The sequence below is a fragment of the Etheostoma spectabile genome, unplaced genomic scaffold (assembly GCF_008692095.1).
Source record: "Etheostoma spectabile isolate EspeVRDwgs_2016 unplaced genomic scaffold, UIUC_Espe_1.0 scaffold00001331, whole genome shotgun sequence".
NCBI lineage: Eukaryota > Metazoa > Chordata > Actinopteri > Perciformes > Percidae > Etheostoma > Etheostoma spectabile.
Window position 1 is genome coordinate 2,876 of NW_022602734.1, and position 21,126 is coordinate 24,001.

A 21,126-nucleotide genomic window follows, 5' to 3' on the forward strand; every position below is an offset into this window, starting at 1 on the left:
CTTTGAGTGTTCATTTCAGAAGTTTGATATGACATTTGGAATTGAACAACATGTATTTTCATATATACACTGGTTATTTGCATGATAAAGTGTATTGAATTAGTGCAAAAAGCATGCTTCTGCTCCTCCTTGAGTGAATGGAAGTAGCCTGGTAGAGAGACGCAATCTGTTTTTGAACCATAGTTTTTCTGTTTGTTCATCTTCTTTCTCATCTGCACTCCCATTGTGGGCGTCTGAGTGTTTTGCTTATCTTATCTGCAGCATTTCATCATCACACTTAATAATCACTTCATCACACTTAGCTAGACAGCGGTCGCCACAATCAGACACTCCCAGGCTGTTCAAATCTTTCTTACACCAGAGTGTCTGCATTAGTCTTTGTTTGAAAAAGTTTTAAAAAACAGAATTTGTTTTTAGGGGAAGTTCCTTACATTGGTGGCAATTCAATAATTGTCTGGTGCGTTATAAAATTGTACTAGAGTTTTCTGTCTGATCGTCTTTGTCCCAGCTGTCACCCAGGCATACTAAACACACATTTAAATATTTGTAGTTGACCCGCGTGTCTGCTCTGCACTTTTTAAAAGTTCCTTGTATGACATGTTGTATTAATGGCTCTGTCTTTAGCCCTGACAGCAACCCCAGAGGGACTGAGGGTTAGACAGTATCCTCCTTCTGTCAGTGTGATGCGGGTGAAACGGCAACCCTATCCTGTCATTTCAAAGTTGAATCCCTCAAGTATGGGGTTCAGTGGTTCAAAATGAAGTCAGAAAACAGCTCATCCCAAAGTCATCCAGGCAGTTTGTTGTGGAGAAGAATCAGACTTCTTCCCTGGTGATCACTGAGGTAGCACTGGAGGATTCTGGGTGGTATTACTGTGAGGTCAACGTCCTGCAGAAAGACCCAGAGTGGGGCAACGGGACCGAGCTGCTCATCTTGGGTGAGAAACAAAATTGCTTGTTTCAAAAATTACTTAAGGTTGCCATGCAGGTGTTTTGTCTCATTTGTTTATTCTGTGCACCAGAGCTACAGTGTTTAGTTTGAGGCAGCTCGATACAAGCGCCGGGGTGGACCGTGCTCACCATACCAGGGATGGTCAAGCTCAACATAAAAATCAAGCCATGTGAAATTCCCTCAGAGTTCCTCTTTGTGCCTGAGCAGTTTCATGACACATCTAGAAATAATCACCCAGTGCCTTGTATCGATTTTGCACAGGGAATTGAAACTCACCAGAAAACAAGGCAGGGAGGGATGGCCAATTATTATGTGGAAATCCTTCATGTGGGAGAAAAGCATCCCTCTGATGTTCTCTGGATGCAATGTTGCCTCCATTAAATAACAGTTTTATTCTTGTTTAATAGTTTTATTCCAGATGCACTCCATTTTATACCATTTTAAATAAATTTTACATTAATGGCTTTTTAATTTATTGTAGGTAAACCATTTTTAAGATTTGCCTATAATGGTTATTATAGATATTTGAAATAGAAATAGGATTTTTCACGTAGTGCAAGTTTTAATTTTTGTACCATTTTACATCCTTTTCTTTATGTCTCACACAGCTTTACAAATGCATACACTTTCATTCATGTTCCTATACTTTTCATTGACATATTTCCTCTCAATTTGTCCTTGTTTTTAATAAATGGCTACATTATGAGTATGACTAATGCCACTACATTTGCTCCTTTTGTATGTACTGTATGTTCTATTTTAACTTGCTGCATATTATTGTTTACTGCTGCAATTACCTAATTTTACAGTTGGAATGATCTCATCCCATGTGTTTACTTTGTTTATTACCCTTTTTCCTCTGCTACTGTAGCACCACCTTCTGCTCCTAAGATTTACCTCCAGATTCCCCCGGACCCACAGACTGGTCAGTGGGCTCTCTTCTGTCTCACTGGGGATACCACCCCAGCAAGCTCACCCTCACCTGGACCTACCAGAGCGCAGCAGCCAATATTGATCACCTGTCAGTCACCAATTGCACCCTTCCTGCGATCAACCCTCATGGTAACCTTTCAGAACATCCTGCTGACGGAGCCCAATTGTCCTCAGATTGGTTGGTGAACTCCATGCCTGCGAGCCACCCAAGTGTTTCCAGGTGATGGACAGCAACAGCCAGGAAGTGTTTCTCTTCAGTGTGTTTTTCCTCCCACATAGGGAGTCCTTGGAAACAGGGATCACCTTCACTTGTGGGGTGCAGGACCACCCTGCCATGACCACTGCTCTGACTGCGTCCTTCACTTGGGGTAAATAAAAAAAGAGTAATAGAACATAGAAAATGTCCTTGGAAAAATTAGTTGTGAAGTGCATTTTTTGACCACTTTAAATGCCCATGTGTTTCTTCCATTGTTATCCTAAATGTTCAGCAATATAGGACTTTATTGGACTATATTATGCCCATCGGTTTTAAATATTTAACTTTGTTTTAGAGAAAACACTAAAAAAGCTGAAGGAAAAGAAAAAAAATGATTATTTTGATTATTCTGTAAGGGTCCATTTGATCCATTGTTAATAATACATGTGTATTTTATTGTACACAGGCTTGTACCTTTGACTTTTTATCAAACAACCAAATATTTTCTAATGCAGTTTCTCAACACTTGTACTGATAGAGATTTTGATGCCTATCCAAACCTTGGAAATGCTCCAACTGCAATTCACCTATACTTGTTGAAAATGAATAGGATTTTTAATTCTGGAAACCTGGTTGCCCAAAACACTTCTTTCCACTTGGCTAGTCTATAGGCAACTTCCTTCCCAATAACACAGTCTGTACTGACAAAGAGTTCAGGGACGACAGGGCCTCACACATCACAAGTTGCTTGTTCAGAGTTTGCTCTACTTGACTGTTAATGTGGCTCAGACGTCGATCATTCCAAGGCAACAGATTGCCTGCAATACTGCATACTTGAACAAATTAATGATTTTACCAGTCAATGGTTAAACATCGCTCCTCCCAGTGAGGAGGCAAATGTCCACCAACCAAAGCCAGTTCCACCTTTCTGTCGTGATCAATAACATGATAAGTCAGTGCTAATCAGTGACGGTTTTCTACTTTTTTTTTGCTCTACTTTCCAGATGCCTACCCTAACGAGCTGATCGCACACTTGAACATTGTCAAGCTGTGTTTCCTCTCTGCAATGACCGTGGTCTTTTTATTGGAAGGTAAATGTGAGCAAACATCCTAGCAAGAACCACAGGAAGTTGTTAAAAAAAAACATGTTTTTTTTATTTACGTGATCTTGCTCTCAACTCAACAGCAATCAAACATTTCTGCGTGCAGGGAGAATGATGTCTGCCATGTGAGTACAATTTTTCCTTCTGCCTTCGGCAAACACATGAACACACACACATGCACACACACATATGCACGTAGGGTTGTTTTTTCTTATTGCCTTATTCCTGTACGGTAACCTATCACGCATTGTTAGGAAAAAGTCAACACTGACGCAATAACCAATTATTGTCTTCCAGGAAATAAAAAATGAAAAGGGTGTTCAGTGTGGTTCATCTCAGCAGACCAACCATTGACAAACAACTCACACAAATCAAGTCCAGAGTCATCGCTGCAAAATGAGAATTAACTATATAATACAATATAATCCTCTTTCCCTTCTTATATTTGAAAGTTTCCCTTATTTTCAATCCTCTCGCTGCACATTTGTCTTGGCATATTATTGATTACACATATTGTATATCCTCTAAACATTGATGCAATGCTGATTTCTGTCTGTACATCAAAGCTGTTTATCTCTCTAACTCTTTATCGTCACAGCGTGCTGACTAGAGTGTTTTTGGATCTGCTCATTGTGCCAGTGGCTGGATTTTTGCACATCTTAGTCATTCACTTGGGTCGGTGTGTCAGAATGAATGCTTCATGCATGATCCACCTGTCATACAGATACAGTGATCAACCTCCGCACAGGCCTAATCCTCAAAAAACAGGATTACAGTCGATGCCAGCTCTTGCTTGTGTGATAGCATTGTTAACGTGTGCAGTGTGTGGGGTGAGATCTTGATTCACGTTTTTATTTTAAATTTAGGCCTGCCCACACTGCCAGAATCACAAAATACTGCAAATAATATTGACCTTTAGAAATAGAGAAAGAGTGGAAACATTTCATCACAAGGAAGGATTGTGGAAAAGGTGCACTGTACCTTCTTTGGTATGTGTAGTCTCTTTTCCTGTATATTGTCATCTAGAGCAATGTTTTGCACTTTTGCTTAAATAAAGAAAATTGACCCCCCCAAAAAAAAGATATAGAGAAGATGACATATGTACAGTTTAAACAGACTAGTGGTGTTGAAAACAGGCTTTATTCTACTCAATAAACTTGCTGTTGCTCACAATCAAAAACTGTAATTTTTACTGTATATATATATATATGTCAAAAAGTATACATTGTACACATGACTGATAGGGTGATCTACATTTGTGTAATGCATTAGATGTTTACATGCATGTGCATGTTCACATTTGTCACTTACCCTTAAATAACAATATAACAATATAAACATTTCTTATTATAATTATTATTAATATTATTATTATGACATGATTCTTAATGGAAACAGGGTATCTGTAATTTGCTTTTATGATGTTACTTCATTCTTCCTCTCTCTCTATACGCTCACATAAGAACCACCTAGTATCTGACTGCTGCCTTTATGAAAGAATCAGAGTCATACATTATGCAAAATATACACATTTATATGATTTGCATATGAAAACAGTATTTCTTTGTTTTGTCTTACATAGTTACAAGCCCTATCATGCAGCTCTTTGATGTATCTGATATTTATTCATTAATTCATACATACATGCTACTTTAGTATCACATATGATTTAAATAGGGCCATATAATTGAATTATAGTATGAATATAAAACCATGTAAACTTAAAACTGGATGAAAAAGCCATGTGAGGCAAAATAAAATACAAAAATTTCACACAAAAAAGCTGTAAGCTGTATATTAGCTGCATAAATGTGTTTGCAAGGGTGTACAAGGCCCTGTCACTTTTGACAGCTTCTTTAGATCTCGTCTTTTACCACATCACCACCGCATGAGTGTGTTGTTACATCAGATACATATCCTGCTCACGGTCAAAGCTGTTAGAAAACCAACCCTCTCTTAGCGCATTGAGGTGATATCCACAGCTGTTGCTACGATATTCATTTTGATGGTGCAGCACCCCACAACACTGACTGCATTAATGGAGATTTTATGAAATCCTGCTGTTAACTGAGAATGTCTTCATTTTATGGCAATTCTATGTAGCCTGTCTCTCTGCCATTCTCATCACACTGCATACAAACGCTGTGATCCGCTCAGACTGACTGAAGGATTCCTCTCTTGTCTTGTACAAAGTTCATCAGAGAGTCAAACACTGGTGCAGTATGTAGTATGCCAAGTCATTTGCTCACGTGTAAAAAAAAAAATAAACATGCCATTAATTTCCTGCTTCCAGAAATTTAGGAAGGCAGCTGCTCACAGCTTCCTTTCAGTGAGCTTAGATAGCATTGATCTCCTCTTGTTTGTGTTCCTTATCTTTTGCAGTCTTGTTAATCCTACCCATCGAGGCCCAGAGCATGTGACAGGACATGCACCTGTTAGGCGACTCTTAACCCCTTCCATCACACTACCCACAGTCTTTCTTACAGCAGAGGAGAGAAGTAGAAAATAAGAGGGTCGAGACAAGCATTAAAGTGCTGCCAGCAGGGCTTGTCTCTCCAGTCGGGACTTTTCCATGTAATAAATCCGACAATGTGCGACATGTTATAGGGGCCAAAACATAAAGCGAACACCAGCAGTGTTCCTAAAGCCATGCCAATGGCACGGAGGCGCCGGCGCCGGTCAATGTGCTGCAGCTTGGACAGAATCCTGATAAAGTTGATGTAGCAGAAACTGCTTATCAGAAAAGGGATGCAGAAAAGTACCACACAGAGCTCCAGACGCACAGGCAGGAGGACCTTCAGCTGAGCCTTTGTGAAATTTGCATAACACACTTCTGTCTTTTTCGTCACCAACGGCAGAGCTAGCTGTGACGTTGTGGCTTGAGGTGGTATTCGGAGAGTCCTCGGTGCCGATAAGGGCACAATGACACAATGCTCAGGTGGATGAAGCAGAAAATCCAAAAGAAGATGCTTGCGGCGACAGCATACAAGGGTCGCCGCTTCAGGGTGTGCTGGATGGGAAAAGCGACGCCCAGGTAGCGCTCTACGCTGACCGCAGTGAGGAAGAAGGTGCTGTTGTAGATGGTCATGTAAAAGATGAAGCCGGACAGCGAGCACAGGCGTAGGGCATGTCCCAGCGCATGTTGTTTATCACTTCCTGCATCTTGAGGGCAGGAAGAGGAGAAGAGAAGGTCAGAGATAGTCAGGTTGAGGAGCAGGATATCAATCGGGGTGGGTTTCTGCCTCACTTTCTTGCAGAAGTATAGAAGGCGAGGACATTGGCTGGGAAGCCCAGCACAAAGGTAATGATGTAGACAGACAAACAGAGTCCAGTATGGCACTCCTGCATGGTGGCCTTGGTGTAAGTCAGTCAGTCAGTTAGGGATCAAGATGTGTCACATTATGTCCTTGACTCCAGGGGGAACGAATACACTTTGACACAAGGAGGTTTGATCTGTCAGACAGTCAGAACAGCAAGAGACGAGGCTTCTTATTGGGTCAGTGGCCTGGAACAAACCCAGCAAGACAGCGTGGTTTTCCTGTCCTAAACCGATAAACCAATGCTCATTGTTTCCTCGAGGGCTTTGAGCTCTGCTGATAAGAGAGAATGGAAAGAGATTACCACACTGCACACACACTTTTTTTGACATATACTGTCCATTTGACACCTGCTTTAAGAGAGCACTGCTTTTATATACACTATATTTTAGCCCATAGCAGAAAGACCAGAAGAAGAAGACAGAGATCCACTCTGACTCCTTTTTTCCTATATTACCTTTTATTTATTTCTAAATCCCTACTTCAGATTTATTGTAGATACTGAATGATCTCTTGATGAGGAGCCAGTGTTTTGGTCAGGCACATGGGATGGTACACAAACCGTAATGTTGTGTTATTGCTTCCTCCGTGTCGTAAATACAGTACAATGATGTTTTTATCATTACCTTCCAGCCCCGGTTTTCAGTATATGCACAAATAATGACATGTGTTAAATGATGACCCTCTTTAATGTAATGACTTAACTACACTGGGGAAAATGTCTCAAAGCTTTAGCTGGCACAGCTTTACAACACACTTTTGTCATCAAAAGAATATCCGTATCTAATTACGGCGTTGTATCATAAAGGAAATTTAAAAAAATACTTTCGATATTTAAAAATATACTGAATAAAAGCTGAAGGAAAATGTAGAGAATCTAAAGAACATTTTTCCTTAATTTTCAAGAAAATAACATTCAAGGAACTTGTGATTTAAGAAAAGTTAGTTTCTTACCCCTTTCTGTAAGGAGTATACACTGTGTGACAGATGCTTGACTTTTATAGTCCATGGTTAAAGGAGGGAAATTTGGGTTTTTTTTAAATGTGAAGAAACAAAAGAAGTGCCACTGACTTAAGCAATTGAAGATGTCCTCCTCGTCTGCGGTGGCGGTTAGTCAGTTGACACATTTTCCCACCACCACACAAGCTTCCTATTTCAACATTTTTGAAAAGAAACATGTCTAAAGAAGAGTAACTATGGCTTACCTTATTCCACTGCGTGTGTCTTGGCACAGCCGCATGCGGTGATTGCTCAACTGTTTTATTGATCTGCTCTATTCACCAGCCTCCAGCTCCTACCTGCTGTCGACCAACACGTCCCCTGTTTACATGATAATCTAAACATCCAGCGCAGATAATGGAAATTATTATTAGGGAGATGCTGCTGCTATTTATCTCCCCACGCTCGCCAAACATGGTCTCTGTGGTAACAACTGGCCTTTTTGCCTATGAGTGGTGCAGACAGTCTCTGCAAGCCTGTCTAATCATAGTTATTAAATCATATTTAGTAATCCATAGCCCACTGCTTCTTCATGGATGCCTCTTCATTATAAAAAGGACCGAAAAGGCATTTGAGACAAAAGCGATGACCTGCTGTCAGAGCAGTTCCTCCTTTCACAACATATGGTGAGGGCAGCATAGCCAGCTATGTGGTTAGCCAAACAAAGGACAATTGTTTGTACAAGCCATACTGCACACGATAATATAAAAAAATTACTTGTGGTTAATTCAGAGACTGATGAGACTTCTATTTGTGAGATCACTCTTTATGCAGCAGAAAAACACCGCGGGGTGTTGGAGATATGTGGCCTTTTTGTATTTACCTCCTTTTATCACAACAGCAGGGTCAAGTTTCTATCAAACAGGTGAAATGGGTGGAGGCCCAGGTAGTCATGGTTAATTTCACAAAGTGAGAGAAACTTGCTTTTGAAGTAATGATGACTCAGAGGTGTAAAAAAACAAAAAAACAAAAAAAAGAGTTCTTTTGATGTTGGTTAATGTATGTAAATCCCTCTGAGGCACATTCACTAGAGCTTAGTCCTTAAACATTTGATTCCCATGTGTGAGTTTTGGATATTTTGTTACGGTCTGACATCAGTCCTCATGGTATTTGCCCCTTTTACCTTGTCAGTCACTTCCTGCCCCTGTTCTTGATCTTATTTAAAAACATAATTTCAACTTCTTACATGCCTTTGCATCCTAGACAAAAGCCCAAAGAAGTACACGTTTGAGGTTCAGGTACTGTGTGCTCGTGTCTGAAATCATCCCATTTGTATTCCGCACATACATTTAAACGGTCACATTGTATTATGCAAGCTGGTGTGTTCCACCGCATGACCTGGTTTTACAGAGTGACATCACAGGTTTTCTAAGATTTTGTTTGAGCTCAAACTATCATGTAACACTTATTGATATTTCATCAGTGCAGGCTAACCTTCTCTGCAATTAACAGAGACAATTCATCCACCTGGCAAGACACGGAGGAGCAAATCAAAAGAGAAATGTAGACAGGGTCCCATTTTGCACGTTCACATTCCACATTTTGCCTATTTGTTATCTTCTAAAATTATATCAGAGGCGGAATATCATTTTGCACAGTCAATTAAGTTGTCTCTACTGCCAAAGGGAATTTTTATACGATACATAGAGCTGAATATGTAATGTTAAGCATGCAAGTTAGATCATTAAACATTTCCTCATTCAGTTACCGTAATAGCTTTAACTGCTAAAATTATTTTCAGTGTAATTAGGAAGAGGTTGAGTAGAGCCGTAGCCAGGGTGTTAGAAATACTTGGGTTCCCCTACCCCCAAACCCAAACCAAATTTAGATTTTTCATATTGTTCAGTGAAAATATAATTGTTCAGCTATATTTTTTTTACATTTTCTTCCAACATGAAGTCTCTAAATGCCGTTTAAAATCCGCACTGCTAGAAAAATTGGTAGGGTAATACTGACTACATTTTCTTTGTAAAATAGTCAAATGTTTATTCATTCAAAACATGTTTTGACGTTTAATTTGGAGGACTAATAGTGATGCATACTGTAGGTTAATTTTTTTAGCAGATGATAGCATTTGCAGTAGCAGTTGTAGGAGCAATAGTTGGGCCCTGTGGAAAAAGCATTCATCAATATTTCCAGGTGTGTTATATGTGCTTAAAAATGCAAAAAATTAACAGGTGTTGCAGTGTGTGTGTGTGTGTGTGTGTGTGTGTGTGTGTGTGTGTTGTGTGTGGTGTGTGTGTGTGTGTGTGTGTGTGTGTGTGTGTGTGTGTGTGTGTGGTGTGTGTGTGTGTGTGTGTGTGTGTGTGTCAGGGGGCGGGGACTTTCCGAGCAAACAGGCTGAGTGGTGTGAAAACAGTTTGTGAATAAGAGCACAACCCTGAAGTGATTTTCAGAGTATGGGAAAATGGGAATAACGTCTGACAAAGCTGATGCAACAGGATGATTTTGTGAAAGCGCACACAAAATAGTACAAGGACATGGCTCAGATGCACAGTGTAGAGGTACAAAGAAAATGTGGCAACTGAAGCAGCAGGATTTGAATCAAAGCATACTTATAAGCGAGGAGTAGAAAGATTTTTGGTGCACCAATGTGTCAGGTTTCAAATTTTAGAAACGAAATGCAAATGCAGGTTCCGCTGAGAAAATCTATAAAGATTTTTTCCTCTTACATTTTACATTGTTTTCTAAAAGTATATTGCCCTCACTGATTTTTTTCCCCCTCTTAAGTATCCCAGAGGTTGAATAGAGAGGGTGGACAATAAGGCTTAATGGAGCTGCTAACTATGAACTAATTACATTAGTGAGTATTTTAAAGGAGTGTTTTTAGTATCTCATTGTGTCTCTGAATGTTCATGGAGGAATTAAATGTGGTTGGCACACATTTTATTAATTAATAACAGACTTATAAAAACAATTAATTGAAAAATATAAGAATAACTGCTTCAACCTTAATAAGAGCCATCATACAGTTGCATGATGATATTACCCAGAATTGAACTGGCCGTCGCTGCGTCCCTTTACTTTGTGCTGACTGGGAAGGGCCGCTTTGAAGTTCAATTGACATGGCTGTTATGAACAAAGTGTCCATGTGCTTACGTTGTTAAAGAGCACAAACATGGACAACGTACACAAGAGCTGCTCTGGCTGTCGTCAACAGCCTTTTGAAGAGCAGGTATGAGGAGGTCGGAGACAATCGAGTGGTAGAATAAGTGGATGTGATTGTATGCTTCCCCTCTTTGATTTCCTGTAAATGGGGTAAATACAAACACACTTATGATAAGAGAGAAGGAACTAAATACACAACTAACAACATATGCAACTCCACCTCTGCTGCTGTACTAAAGAAACACGTGATCTGTACGTAAGTGGGGGAAGTTATATTCAGATCCTTTATTTTAAGGTCCCATGGCATGAAAATGTCATTTTATGAGTATTTTTTTTAACATTAATATGAGTTCCCCCCGGCTTGTCTATGGGCCCCCAGTGGCTAGAAATGGCGATAGGTGTAAACCGAGCCCTGGGTATCCGGCTCTACCTTTGAGACAATGAAAGTTCAGATGGGCCAATCTGGAATCTTGATCCTTATGAGGTCATAAGGGGCAGGGTTAACTCCCTTTTCTCTGCTTTGCCTGCCCAGAGAATTTGGCCCACCCATGAGAGAGAGACATCATGTTTTTTAAGGAGGTTATGTTTTCGGTTTGGTTTGTTCTATTGTGTTTTGTTTGTTAGACTGTTTGTCTATCCAATGGACAACAGAAAAACTACTGGCCCAATTTTCATGAAACTTGGCAGAAGGGTGTAGCATGGGTCAGGGAAGCACCCATTACATTTTGGCACAGATCTTAATCACAGTGCGGATTTAAAAAAATCATTATTCACTTACCGGTATGTTAATCACAAGACATTTGTGCTGCTATTTGATGTGATGTCAAAATTATTTCCCAACTGGAAAAATTTACATTAAAGCTGCAGTAGGGAGTTCTGAGAAAACGTGGACTTAGCCTAAAAATTTGAACAAGCACACCTTACAGGTCCCTCCCCCTTGCTCTCTGCTGCGCCACAGCTCCTCCCCCACAGCGGGGCCTTCCGTGAACGCGCAGGCTAGTAAGCAGGGCCACCGATGCTTTCCACATCCTCATGGACAATACAGGGGATTTAATCTGAGGAGGGTAAGCTTATGTAAACATTTGCTTATATAAATTATTTATATTTTGTAAATTTTTTTCAATAAAAGGGTTTAAAATGATTTTTCATGTAATCGCTCATTTGTGAGAACAAAAGTAGCACGTTACACAGTACATTACTGAATTACCTTTTGGATCATTTAAAACCGTAAACTTTCAGTAGGAATGATGAATGACTGAGGAAGCTCAATGAGCCAAGGAATAATAACATCTTAGAAATATGTAGGTTTTATTAGAATATGGGTAAAATAAATCAGCTTTTTTTGCAAGTACTCCTGCACAAGGAAATACTGAACATTTTGAGTTGGACTGAAAGACGATTCCTTCACGTGCCTCTGTGTCCGGGGCCATGTCTGACCTGTTGAAGGAGCACAAAGATTTTGTGTCAGACATTTGATTTACAAATTACACCCTGAGGGGAAAGAAAACATGTTTAAAAATAATCAAAGTAGAAGTCTGCCTTGCCAAACGTCGACAGGGACAGCGCACAATTAAAGTAGTTTAACCATAGCTACATTTATTGTGATCGACAAAAACACCTTTTGGCTTGCTAAATGTAGGCATCGAAATATATTACTTATACTGAGGGTGGAGGAGTTAGCAGGTAAAGTTAATCTTCACCTGCTACAACATTTCTGCCGTGCCACAAGCTACGGAGTAAACTGAGATTTGCGCTATCACCAGTGTATGAAAGTGTACTGTAACCATCGATATCTTAGTTGTGTAGTTCTTAAAAATGAAACAAATCCAGCAGGGATACTTACATGTCAGCAGAAATGTGGCTAACGCTAGCTCAGAATCCGTGTTGAATCCTTCCAGTAGGCGTAGCTCCCTCCACCTTTGAAAAGCCGCTTCGATGTTGACCCTCGTTTTATTTCGGGCTCGGTTTAATTCTTCTTTTTAGCTCGCTTTTCGTCATCGGTCTTCTTCTGTTAGCCCGTCTTTGTTTTCCGAGCATAGTCGGTCACTCGAGAAATTGGCAGTTTTCCTGAAAAGTTGTTTCTCCGCGATTAGCACAGCTGCAGTGCACTAGCAATCTTGAGCTCGAACGGCGGTACGCGCTGTGCGGGGGAGGGGTATGAGCAGCGCGTACACGAGAGTGATTGACACTGCTAAGACAGTCCTCCTGGTTCTGATTGGCTGTTTCTGACCGGGAGCGGTGTATTTCTGCAAGTGGCAGCAGGAGCACAGGGAGGAGCAGCAGGAGCTTGATTTTTTCACAGATTATCTGTCTCATGTTCTGCTGTCAGGACATAGTGACAGTTTTAACAAATATGTAAAAAATACATTTTTACAAAAGTTACCTACTGAAGCTTTAACATTGTGAGATGGGGCGGGAGTCACGTGATCGGCTAGACAGAGATGGCGGCTTAAGGTGTAGCTCCTGGCCCAAATTTGTCAAATAGTTTTATATGGTTCCCACTCCGATATTTTACCACTTTTTGCTCGTTGGAGTTACTTGGAGAAGAATGGCAAACAAGAACAAAGTCCAACGCTGTGATACAGATGCCATTGCAGAGGCATTGCTGGAGAAACAGAAAAGCTACCTCAATCCACATTTTCCTCAGATTCAACAAATGGCTACTGACAATGACAACAAGCTAACTGCTCAGCTAGCATTTCTCACGGCAAGCCTTGTCTCTATCAGAGCTGAAGGAAGAGTGACTAGAAGGTGCTAATGCTATCCAGTATCTCTCACACTCACTGCCTAAGTGGTTCCCGAATCTAACAGATTTTCAGATAGAGATTATGAGAGCCCACCAATTTACAGTGATAGGCCAAAGAAGAACACCACTACAAACTGCACGTTGATTTTCAACGTCCTCCGCTACACAACCAGACATGTGATGCTACAAAGAGCAAGACAGCGCTATTACTTTCAGGTAGCTAAACTAGTCACCTTCTAGCTATGGGATTAAGATCCAGTGATTATTTTGCAGATGTTCCAGCTATTAAATCTTCAGATTGTAATATTAGAACTAACCCGGTTGAAATAAATGAATCCTTTCAGACATTTTATTCCGATCTTTATGAATCTGAGGTTACGTTGGATACATCCCACTGTGACAGCTGGTTAAATCAGCTTGACTTGAGGAATCAGCTAGCATGGACAAATTAATTTCTATTGGGGAGTTAAGACTGACAGTACAGAATATGCAAAAAGCTAAATCACCAGGCTTTGATAAGATTCCCCCATGAACTTTTTGGGAACAGTTGGGCCCTTTCCTTTTTGACATGATTAACTTCTCTATTGAAAAGGGTGAATTCTTAAGGGATCTTAACACAATCTTGATTTCCTTACTCCTGAAAAAGGATGAGGAACCTACAGAGTGTTCTAGCTATTGACCTCTGAGCCTGCTCAACGCTGACATAAAAATCTTTGCAAAGCTCCTAGCTTGTTGTTTGGCGCCCCATATGTCAAAATTAGTGAACCCTGACCAAACAGTATTCATAAAAACGAGACTAGCTGCAGATAATGTTAGACGTCTTCTTCACATTGTGGATGCGGCGGAGGACAGTAGCCTAAGACCCCAATGTCGCTTCTTTCTCTTGATTTAATGAAAGCCTTTGACAGACTTGAGTGGCCATATTTATGGTCAGTCTTAGAGGTGAAGGGCTTCGGTAAAACTTTCATTGGTATGATCAAAGCTTTGTATTCTAATCCCTCAGCCTGAGTCTTAACTGGACGCACCTCTCACTCTTTATTACCAGTCTTTAGATCTTCACTCCAAGGTTGCTCCTTGAGTCCTGCAATATTTGTCTCTCTAGAGCCACTGGCTAATCGCTAATTGATTAAAGTGTCGCCGATAGGCATTTATAGTACACAGCATCATCTCTCATTATTTGCAAACAATGTTTTGGTCTTTTTAGAGAACCCCTCTCAGTCTCTCCCTCACCTATCATTATGCGAGGAGTATGGAAGCTTATCAAGCTTTAAAATTAAATGGTCAAAATCTGCACTACTTTTATTTAAATGATTCTGCCTGCAACTCAACCATCCCAATTGTTAAGCAGTTTAAATATTTAGGCATGGAGGTCTTTCCCTGCTTAAACCAGATCATTAAACATAACTATTCTGTTGCTCTGAACAGTGTTTTGAAAGATATGGAAAAATGGATGGGTCTTTCGATGTCGATTCAAGCTCATATCTCAGTGGTTAAAATGAATGTTTTACCCAAGGTCAATTTTGTGAGTTCTATGCTACCTCTCTCCAATGACGTTCTCTTTGCCAATATTTCAAACAAACAGTGCCAGCTATGCTTTGGCCCCATTATCTTTCATCTTATCAAAACTTGGAGATTAGCTGAAACATACTGCCATATAGCTTGTAACTGGCACACTTTTCCCCTTTATTCAATAATACAGTACTCCTTATTGGTGGGAGGCCGATAACAGCTCCTCACTGGGAACAAAGGGGAGGTTTTTGATGAGGTTGGCTTGTTACCTTTTTCTGACTTAAAAAATGCATTCAGTCTACCACGTTTGTCTTTTTTCTTTTACCTGCAGTTAAGGTTGACACTCAAAGCACACGCTGTCCATTGGCAGAGGCCTTTGCCCATCCATCCTGTTCTGAAGTTATTTACTGTGCAGCCTAAAGCTTAAAAACTGTGGTGTGGTATCCAGGCTTTATCGGTTCTTGGTGATATCTGACTGTGTTGGCCTTCCTATTGTCAGGATCCAGGCATGTGATTGCCCAGGCCTCGTTCTCGACAGGCATAGTGTATGGTCTAACATTCCAGAAGTAGCTCGCAATCCAGATCATCAGCAGATTCACTACAATTTCATGCATAGGACATATCTCACCCCCGTGAAAATGCACCACATGAAACTAGTTAACAGCCCTTTATGCACTTATTGCCCAATTAAAGCTCAAGGTACATATCTTCATATGTTCTGGGAGTGTTCTCCTGTTGGTCAGTTCTGGAACTATATTGCATAAATGTCCACCTTGATTAATGTTACTGTGCTTGTTACTGTCAATGTTTTGATTATGACTGACTTGTCAGCCTTTCAGCTTTCCAAAGCTCAAAAACATGCTGTGTTTGCTGGGCTTACAGCCACCTCATGACTTATCTGTTCGTTCGTGGATCCTTTCTTTTTTGGATGTCACGTACATGGAACTTTCGACAGCTCGTGTGGGTGGAGCCCCGGGGAAGACTTTGGAGACTTGGCACAGCATTGCTAAGGCCTTGAAGGCAGTGCTGTAGCCTTTTCTTTTGTTTATGTGTATGACTGGTCCCTTGTCTTGTGTCTGTCTGTGTGTGTGTGTATCTGTTTGTGTGTGTCTTTTTCTGCATGTGCTGTTTTGTTTCCCTCCCTTCCGTTTTTCCTCTCTGTGATTTTGTGCCCTGGGACGCGTTCCTATGTCCCACTGTGTTGTTTACTGTTCGTGGATGTTATGTTTACCTTTTTTTCTGAACATAACATTTTTTAATTTCATCACAAAAAAAAACCTTGTGAGATGGGGCATCACCTGGCAGAGGTATATGCTCTTCAAGTTCCCTTCTAGTTTTAACTATTTTACAGTTAGGTAGTTTAGTACAGTGGTTCCCAACCTATTGCTTTTTTATGAACTATTGGAGAGTTGAAGTTAAGAGGGGATATCTCTCTTTTGTGGCATTGCTAAGGGTCCCAAGTGATTTGTAATAAGAGGTCACCAAAGTTAGTAACCACTGGTTTACTCTTTAACAATGTTATTTAATACTATCATATGTTTTCTTTATAAAATCTTAATCAGAAAAGTTACATTGTTGAATGGTATCATAAAAGTATAAATACAAAGTACGCAAGGTCTATTGAGATCCGCAGGAAGACGCAAAACATGTCCCTGAGGTTCGCTGCTCTGCTTGTCATTGAATTGGCACCACAGAGGAAAGCCAAACACTATTCATCTAAACCCACTGCCTTCTTAAAGATGACATCTGACCTGGATTAAAATCGACAAATCATCCCTTTCCACCACTGGTAATACAGAATATCTAATTTGTTGTCTTACCATTGCATTCCATTAATCTAATGGAGGTCTAATGGGTTGCATTAAATACGGTATGTTGTTAACATGGATGGGCATTTAATAAAATGTTCTTATTCCATCGTCGGTAGAATTAACTTTGACTATCTAAGATTGACTATTGATTAATCATTAATATTTTTTTATATTCAAATTCATTTTTTATTTAACTTTTTATAAATTAAAATGCAATCAAAATACAAAAATAGGCTAAACTTGAAGATATATGTGCTGTGGTGCTCTAAAGCAACAGGAACTGCAGCTGCAAGCTGGCGTTTTTAAACGGAGACCCTCATGTGTTCAAAAATAATAAATAATAATAGTAAAAAGAATCGTGTCATGTTAAACAATGATTTAACCAAAAATATAATAATACGATCTGGCAAGGGTTGTTAAATGTAACTCAAAACCATCCAAGACATGGAGTCGAGAAAGATAAGCCTACTTAACAATTAATTGGCTAGGATACTTAACAAATTAGGCTACTTAACAAAGCCTCATACAAAATAACTAGTAACTCTTGTACAACTTCTGCACCAGTCTACTGATTTTTGTTGAGAAAGATAAGCATGTTGACATGATCTAGGGTCAGACGCAACCGCAACCTGGTGACCGTCAGTCCAGCTGCCGAAAACACCCACTCTGAGGGGACTGACGTTGCCGGGATATGGACAGGTACTGCCGCGCTAACTTGGCCAGTGTTTGCACTACCCTCGTCCTTGCCCGACAACGTAGCCTCGTCTCCCCCAGGCTGTGGGATAGCCGCCCTACCGGTCTCCACCGCCGCTCCTCCTTGCTAACGCCGACTTGATGCTAGGTTGAGACTGAGAGCAGGAAGCACCGCGACAGACATTAACCAGGGTAAATGAAATTTTAAGTGGTACATTATTTGAGTTGTGGCCGTGTTGTACTTATACACAACATCACATATTTTGCAGTGAACTAAGTCGCTTTTTTAAATCAAAATGGTCCCACGCCACACTTCGCCGTGATCTCTTCATGATTACTTTTGAAATCAGAACCAAAACTCGCAGGTGACTGAGTATGACTTCAAATATTGCCCCTGGGTGGTAAAATGTTTGATTGCTGCCACACAGTGAAATTAATTTCATTGCTTCAAGACTCACACTACGCAACACAACCTGCATTAGCTAGTTTAATCGATTACAAATTATTGTGATCGACGAAATTCTTAATAATCAATTATCGATCGTTGATTAATCATGCCCATCCCTAGTTGTTAACACTCAACTGTTATAAGTCACACTTTTTCATTTAGTTGAACACTGTTTCAACAGAAAGGCTTGCTAGCTCACAGAGCTAATTTGTCCAATTTCACAGTTTATCTGAGCAGCATATTGCAGTGACAGACTCAACTGCTTCTTATCAGCAAATTTGTTTTGGTCCACATCAGAAAAGACAAACCATTATCTCACAAAAGGACTGTGCACACAGCCACAACAGGCCAGACGCAAAATATATAGAATGATTTCCACGGAAATCTGCTTCCTATGAGACCTCATTGCATGTTAAATAAAAAGTTAATTGTGTTACATCAAGTAGATATCTCAACAATGAAGAGATTGTGGTTATGTGCTTCAAGGACTTGAGCATCCCAGAAGCCTCCTCACTAATCCCTCTTTTAATACCCAGAGCATGAACCTATAAGCTTCCTTATTTTGTGAGGAGAAAAAAATAACAATATAACTCTCCCATCCTGACAGAAGAGTTCAGTGGCTGCTAAGCTACCATATTGCTATTTGAAGAGTGACTTTGCTTCCGATATAGCTGGACTCATTTTGTTCCCAGTGACACATTCATGAAATAAAGCTTGCTATGTTGAAAAGATAATTTTGCACATTTGGCTGGCAACCTTATCAAGTCTGACCTGAGTCCAAAGAACAACTGTTAGGACGGAAATCTGTAAGGAAAAACAGACGACAGTGTAAAAGCCATTGAGGCAAAATAGATTTCCAGTTCCTGGCTGCCCGCCCATACCAGCTAATCAGTTTTATAATGATCACATCAATTCCTTTAACAGAAAAATACCAAAAGGAAACTATTGTGAAGTGTCGTTTCAAAGTGCTGTGTCTACTCTCATTGCCAACTTGAGCAATTAATATTTCAGCCAACAGCATGTGGTCATACTCCATATAGGATTGGTGTAAGTCTTGTAAACATGGAAAACAAGATTAGTTTCCGTGTAACTTTGCTCAAGCTTATGATCAATGTACAGCTTTTTTAAACTTCCACTACTGGGACTAGGGCCAAGTCACACACCTGTACAATGAATCCAGGTTGTGGGCGTTTATTGAGTTATCTGGTGTTGCTGGGAACTCACTTAGTGGTTGTAAAAGCAAAGCTGATATTGAGGTTGATGATTGTATGCACGTGTTTTCAATGTGGTCTGAGATCACAGTCGAATACAGTGTTAATGTTTGAGGTTCCGAAGCAATAATGCTCTCGTGCCATCGGCCTTTCATTATAAGCCTGAAAATGATGAATCTACACAACAGCTTGTTGATTGTTTATAGGGCTTGTTGAACTGTGCTCTGCGCTGCCCATCTATTGTGTTGCCATTATTTGAAAATTGCCTCCATTATTTGTCTTCTTTTTATTTACAGCACAATAGATCATTGATTACCAATATTTTTTTGGTTCTAGCTTTCTCACAAAACCTGTCTCAATTAATCAGCTAGATTCAAGGTTTTGAATATAGATGCTTTTAGTCAGTTCAGAGCCAATAATGAGAATTTAGCTGCAGAGAGCTATAAATAAACTGAACTGAACTAATGTTGAAAAAGCCGCTGATCCTCAAACCAGGAGCTTGGATCATGGGGATAAAAACGTATTGAAAGATCAAAAAGCAGAACACATAAATTGCATCTCATTGTAGGAGCAAAAGACAGTTTAATCAATGGTTTTGACAGTTGACAGTGGATGATTGGCAAGATTAAAGGAGGCCCCAATTTGAATGGATCCACGAGAAGGCAGCCTCACACTCATTCTTGGAGGTCGATGAAACTTGAAAGTCACTACTCTTCTAATTACAGTGTAAAATTGCTCAATAGATGTGCAGAATACACTTCTTTAATATCTTATCTGGGTAATAGGAAAGAGGGCGGGGAGGCAACTGAGCTTCTGTGGTAAGATGAAATTTTATGATCACCATGGGGAACATTTGCTAACATTTGAAAGTATTTAGATGAGAGTCATCTCCTAATGACTTTGCACCAACTCTCTTCTATAAATGAAGTACCTCTAATGCCAATAATTCCTCATTTCTTACAAGAAATTGCAAAAAAAGTTGATAGGACTGAAGCTTCATTATAGAGATGAATATAATATATAATTGAGAAACACCTTCCTCAATGTCTTGTGTTGTAGTGGCTTCACATTAAACAGGTCTATTATGTTAAAAGCAATCAGAATCACCATATTTTGTTTTGTTTATTGGAATGCACATTTAGAAACATAGTCCTGTAGTTTGTGTGTCTTATGATCAAACCAAACCACAATGTGAACCTTTTTGTTTAACGTATAATATAATTTGTGTATTTAGCCTTTTGGTCTAATTAAGCTGTACCAATTTGGTATCAATAAAGTCTATCTATCTATCTATCTATCTATCTATCTATCTATCTATCTATCTATCTATCTATCTATCTATCTATCTATCTATCTATCTATCCATCTACAAGCATTCATTTTCTTTTGAAACTTTGTTCGGTTTCAAAAGGCTTTAGTATTTAGGACTTTTCTCCACTTTAAGTGGTTAACCACTAATAATATAATGTATGGCGAGGCTGGTAACAATAAAAAACAGTAATACTGGATCACACCAATACATTTGCTTGAATGGGTTTATAAGGTATCGTATGAAAATGTACGCACCCCAATTTGTATGATGTCCTAAGAAATAAGGCAAACGCGAACTGGTTGCATGATGCCGGCTACAGAGCTCTGTGTGCTGTCGGCCGTATGAGCGGTAAGTAGCCGCTGTTGCTAGTTGAGTTTAGTAAACAAAAGGTTACTGGGACCCGGCTACAGAGCGCCGCAAGATGACGGTCCTTTCAGGGGCCGTTACATTTGAGTTTAGCCCACAAAAAGTGAGCGTCATGTGGTGACAATAGTTACGTTTAGGCACCCAAACGACTTGTTAAGTTTAGGAAAAAGATTGTGATTTGGATTAAAACACTCCCCTGCTAAGAACACGTGTTACCTTGGTAAATGCCTTTTTAGTTCTCTGGGACACAAACTCTGCTTGAAAGCGCAATGTTTTGTGAGCCCTTCCATCTAGATTGGGGTTAAAATGCAGCACCCAGGATACGAGGGGCACAGGGCTAGGGTTAGGGTTAGGGTTCTAAACCCTAAGACCTAGCTAATTTGTTTTATTATGAACTGTGTGGGTGTGGTTTGATCCGATTTG

At 40.0% G+C, this 21,126-nt stretch overlaps 1 protein-coding gene and 1 pseudogene across 1 annotated transcript; one reads left to right on the top strand and one right to left on the bottom strand.

Moving 5' to 3' along the window:
* Positions 1-736: 736 nt before the first annotated feature.
* Positions 737-3,309, top strand: LOC116674963 (uncharacterized; the record flags this gene model as incomplete). The annotated part of the gene is made up of 5 exons (XM_032507120.1): positions 737-937; positions 1,823-2,013; positions 2,105-2,252; positions 3,085-3,171; positions 3,267-3,309. Coding segments are annotated over 5 exons (659 nt in total), but the record flags the coding sequence as incomplete, so codon positions are not given.
* A 1,937-nt stretch (positions 3,310-5,246) lies between these two features.
* LOC116674964 (free fatty acid receptor 2-like) lies at positions 5,247-6,658 on the bottom strand (annotated as a pseudogene).
* Between the last annotated feature and the right edge of the window lie 14,468 nt (positions 6,659-21,126).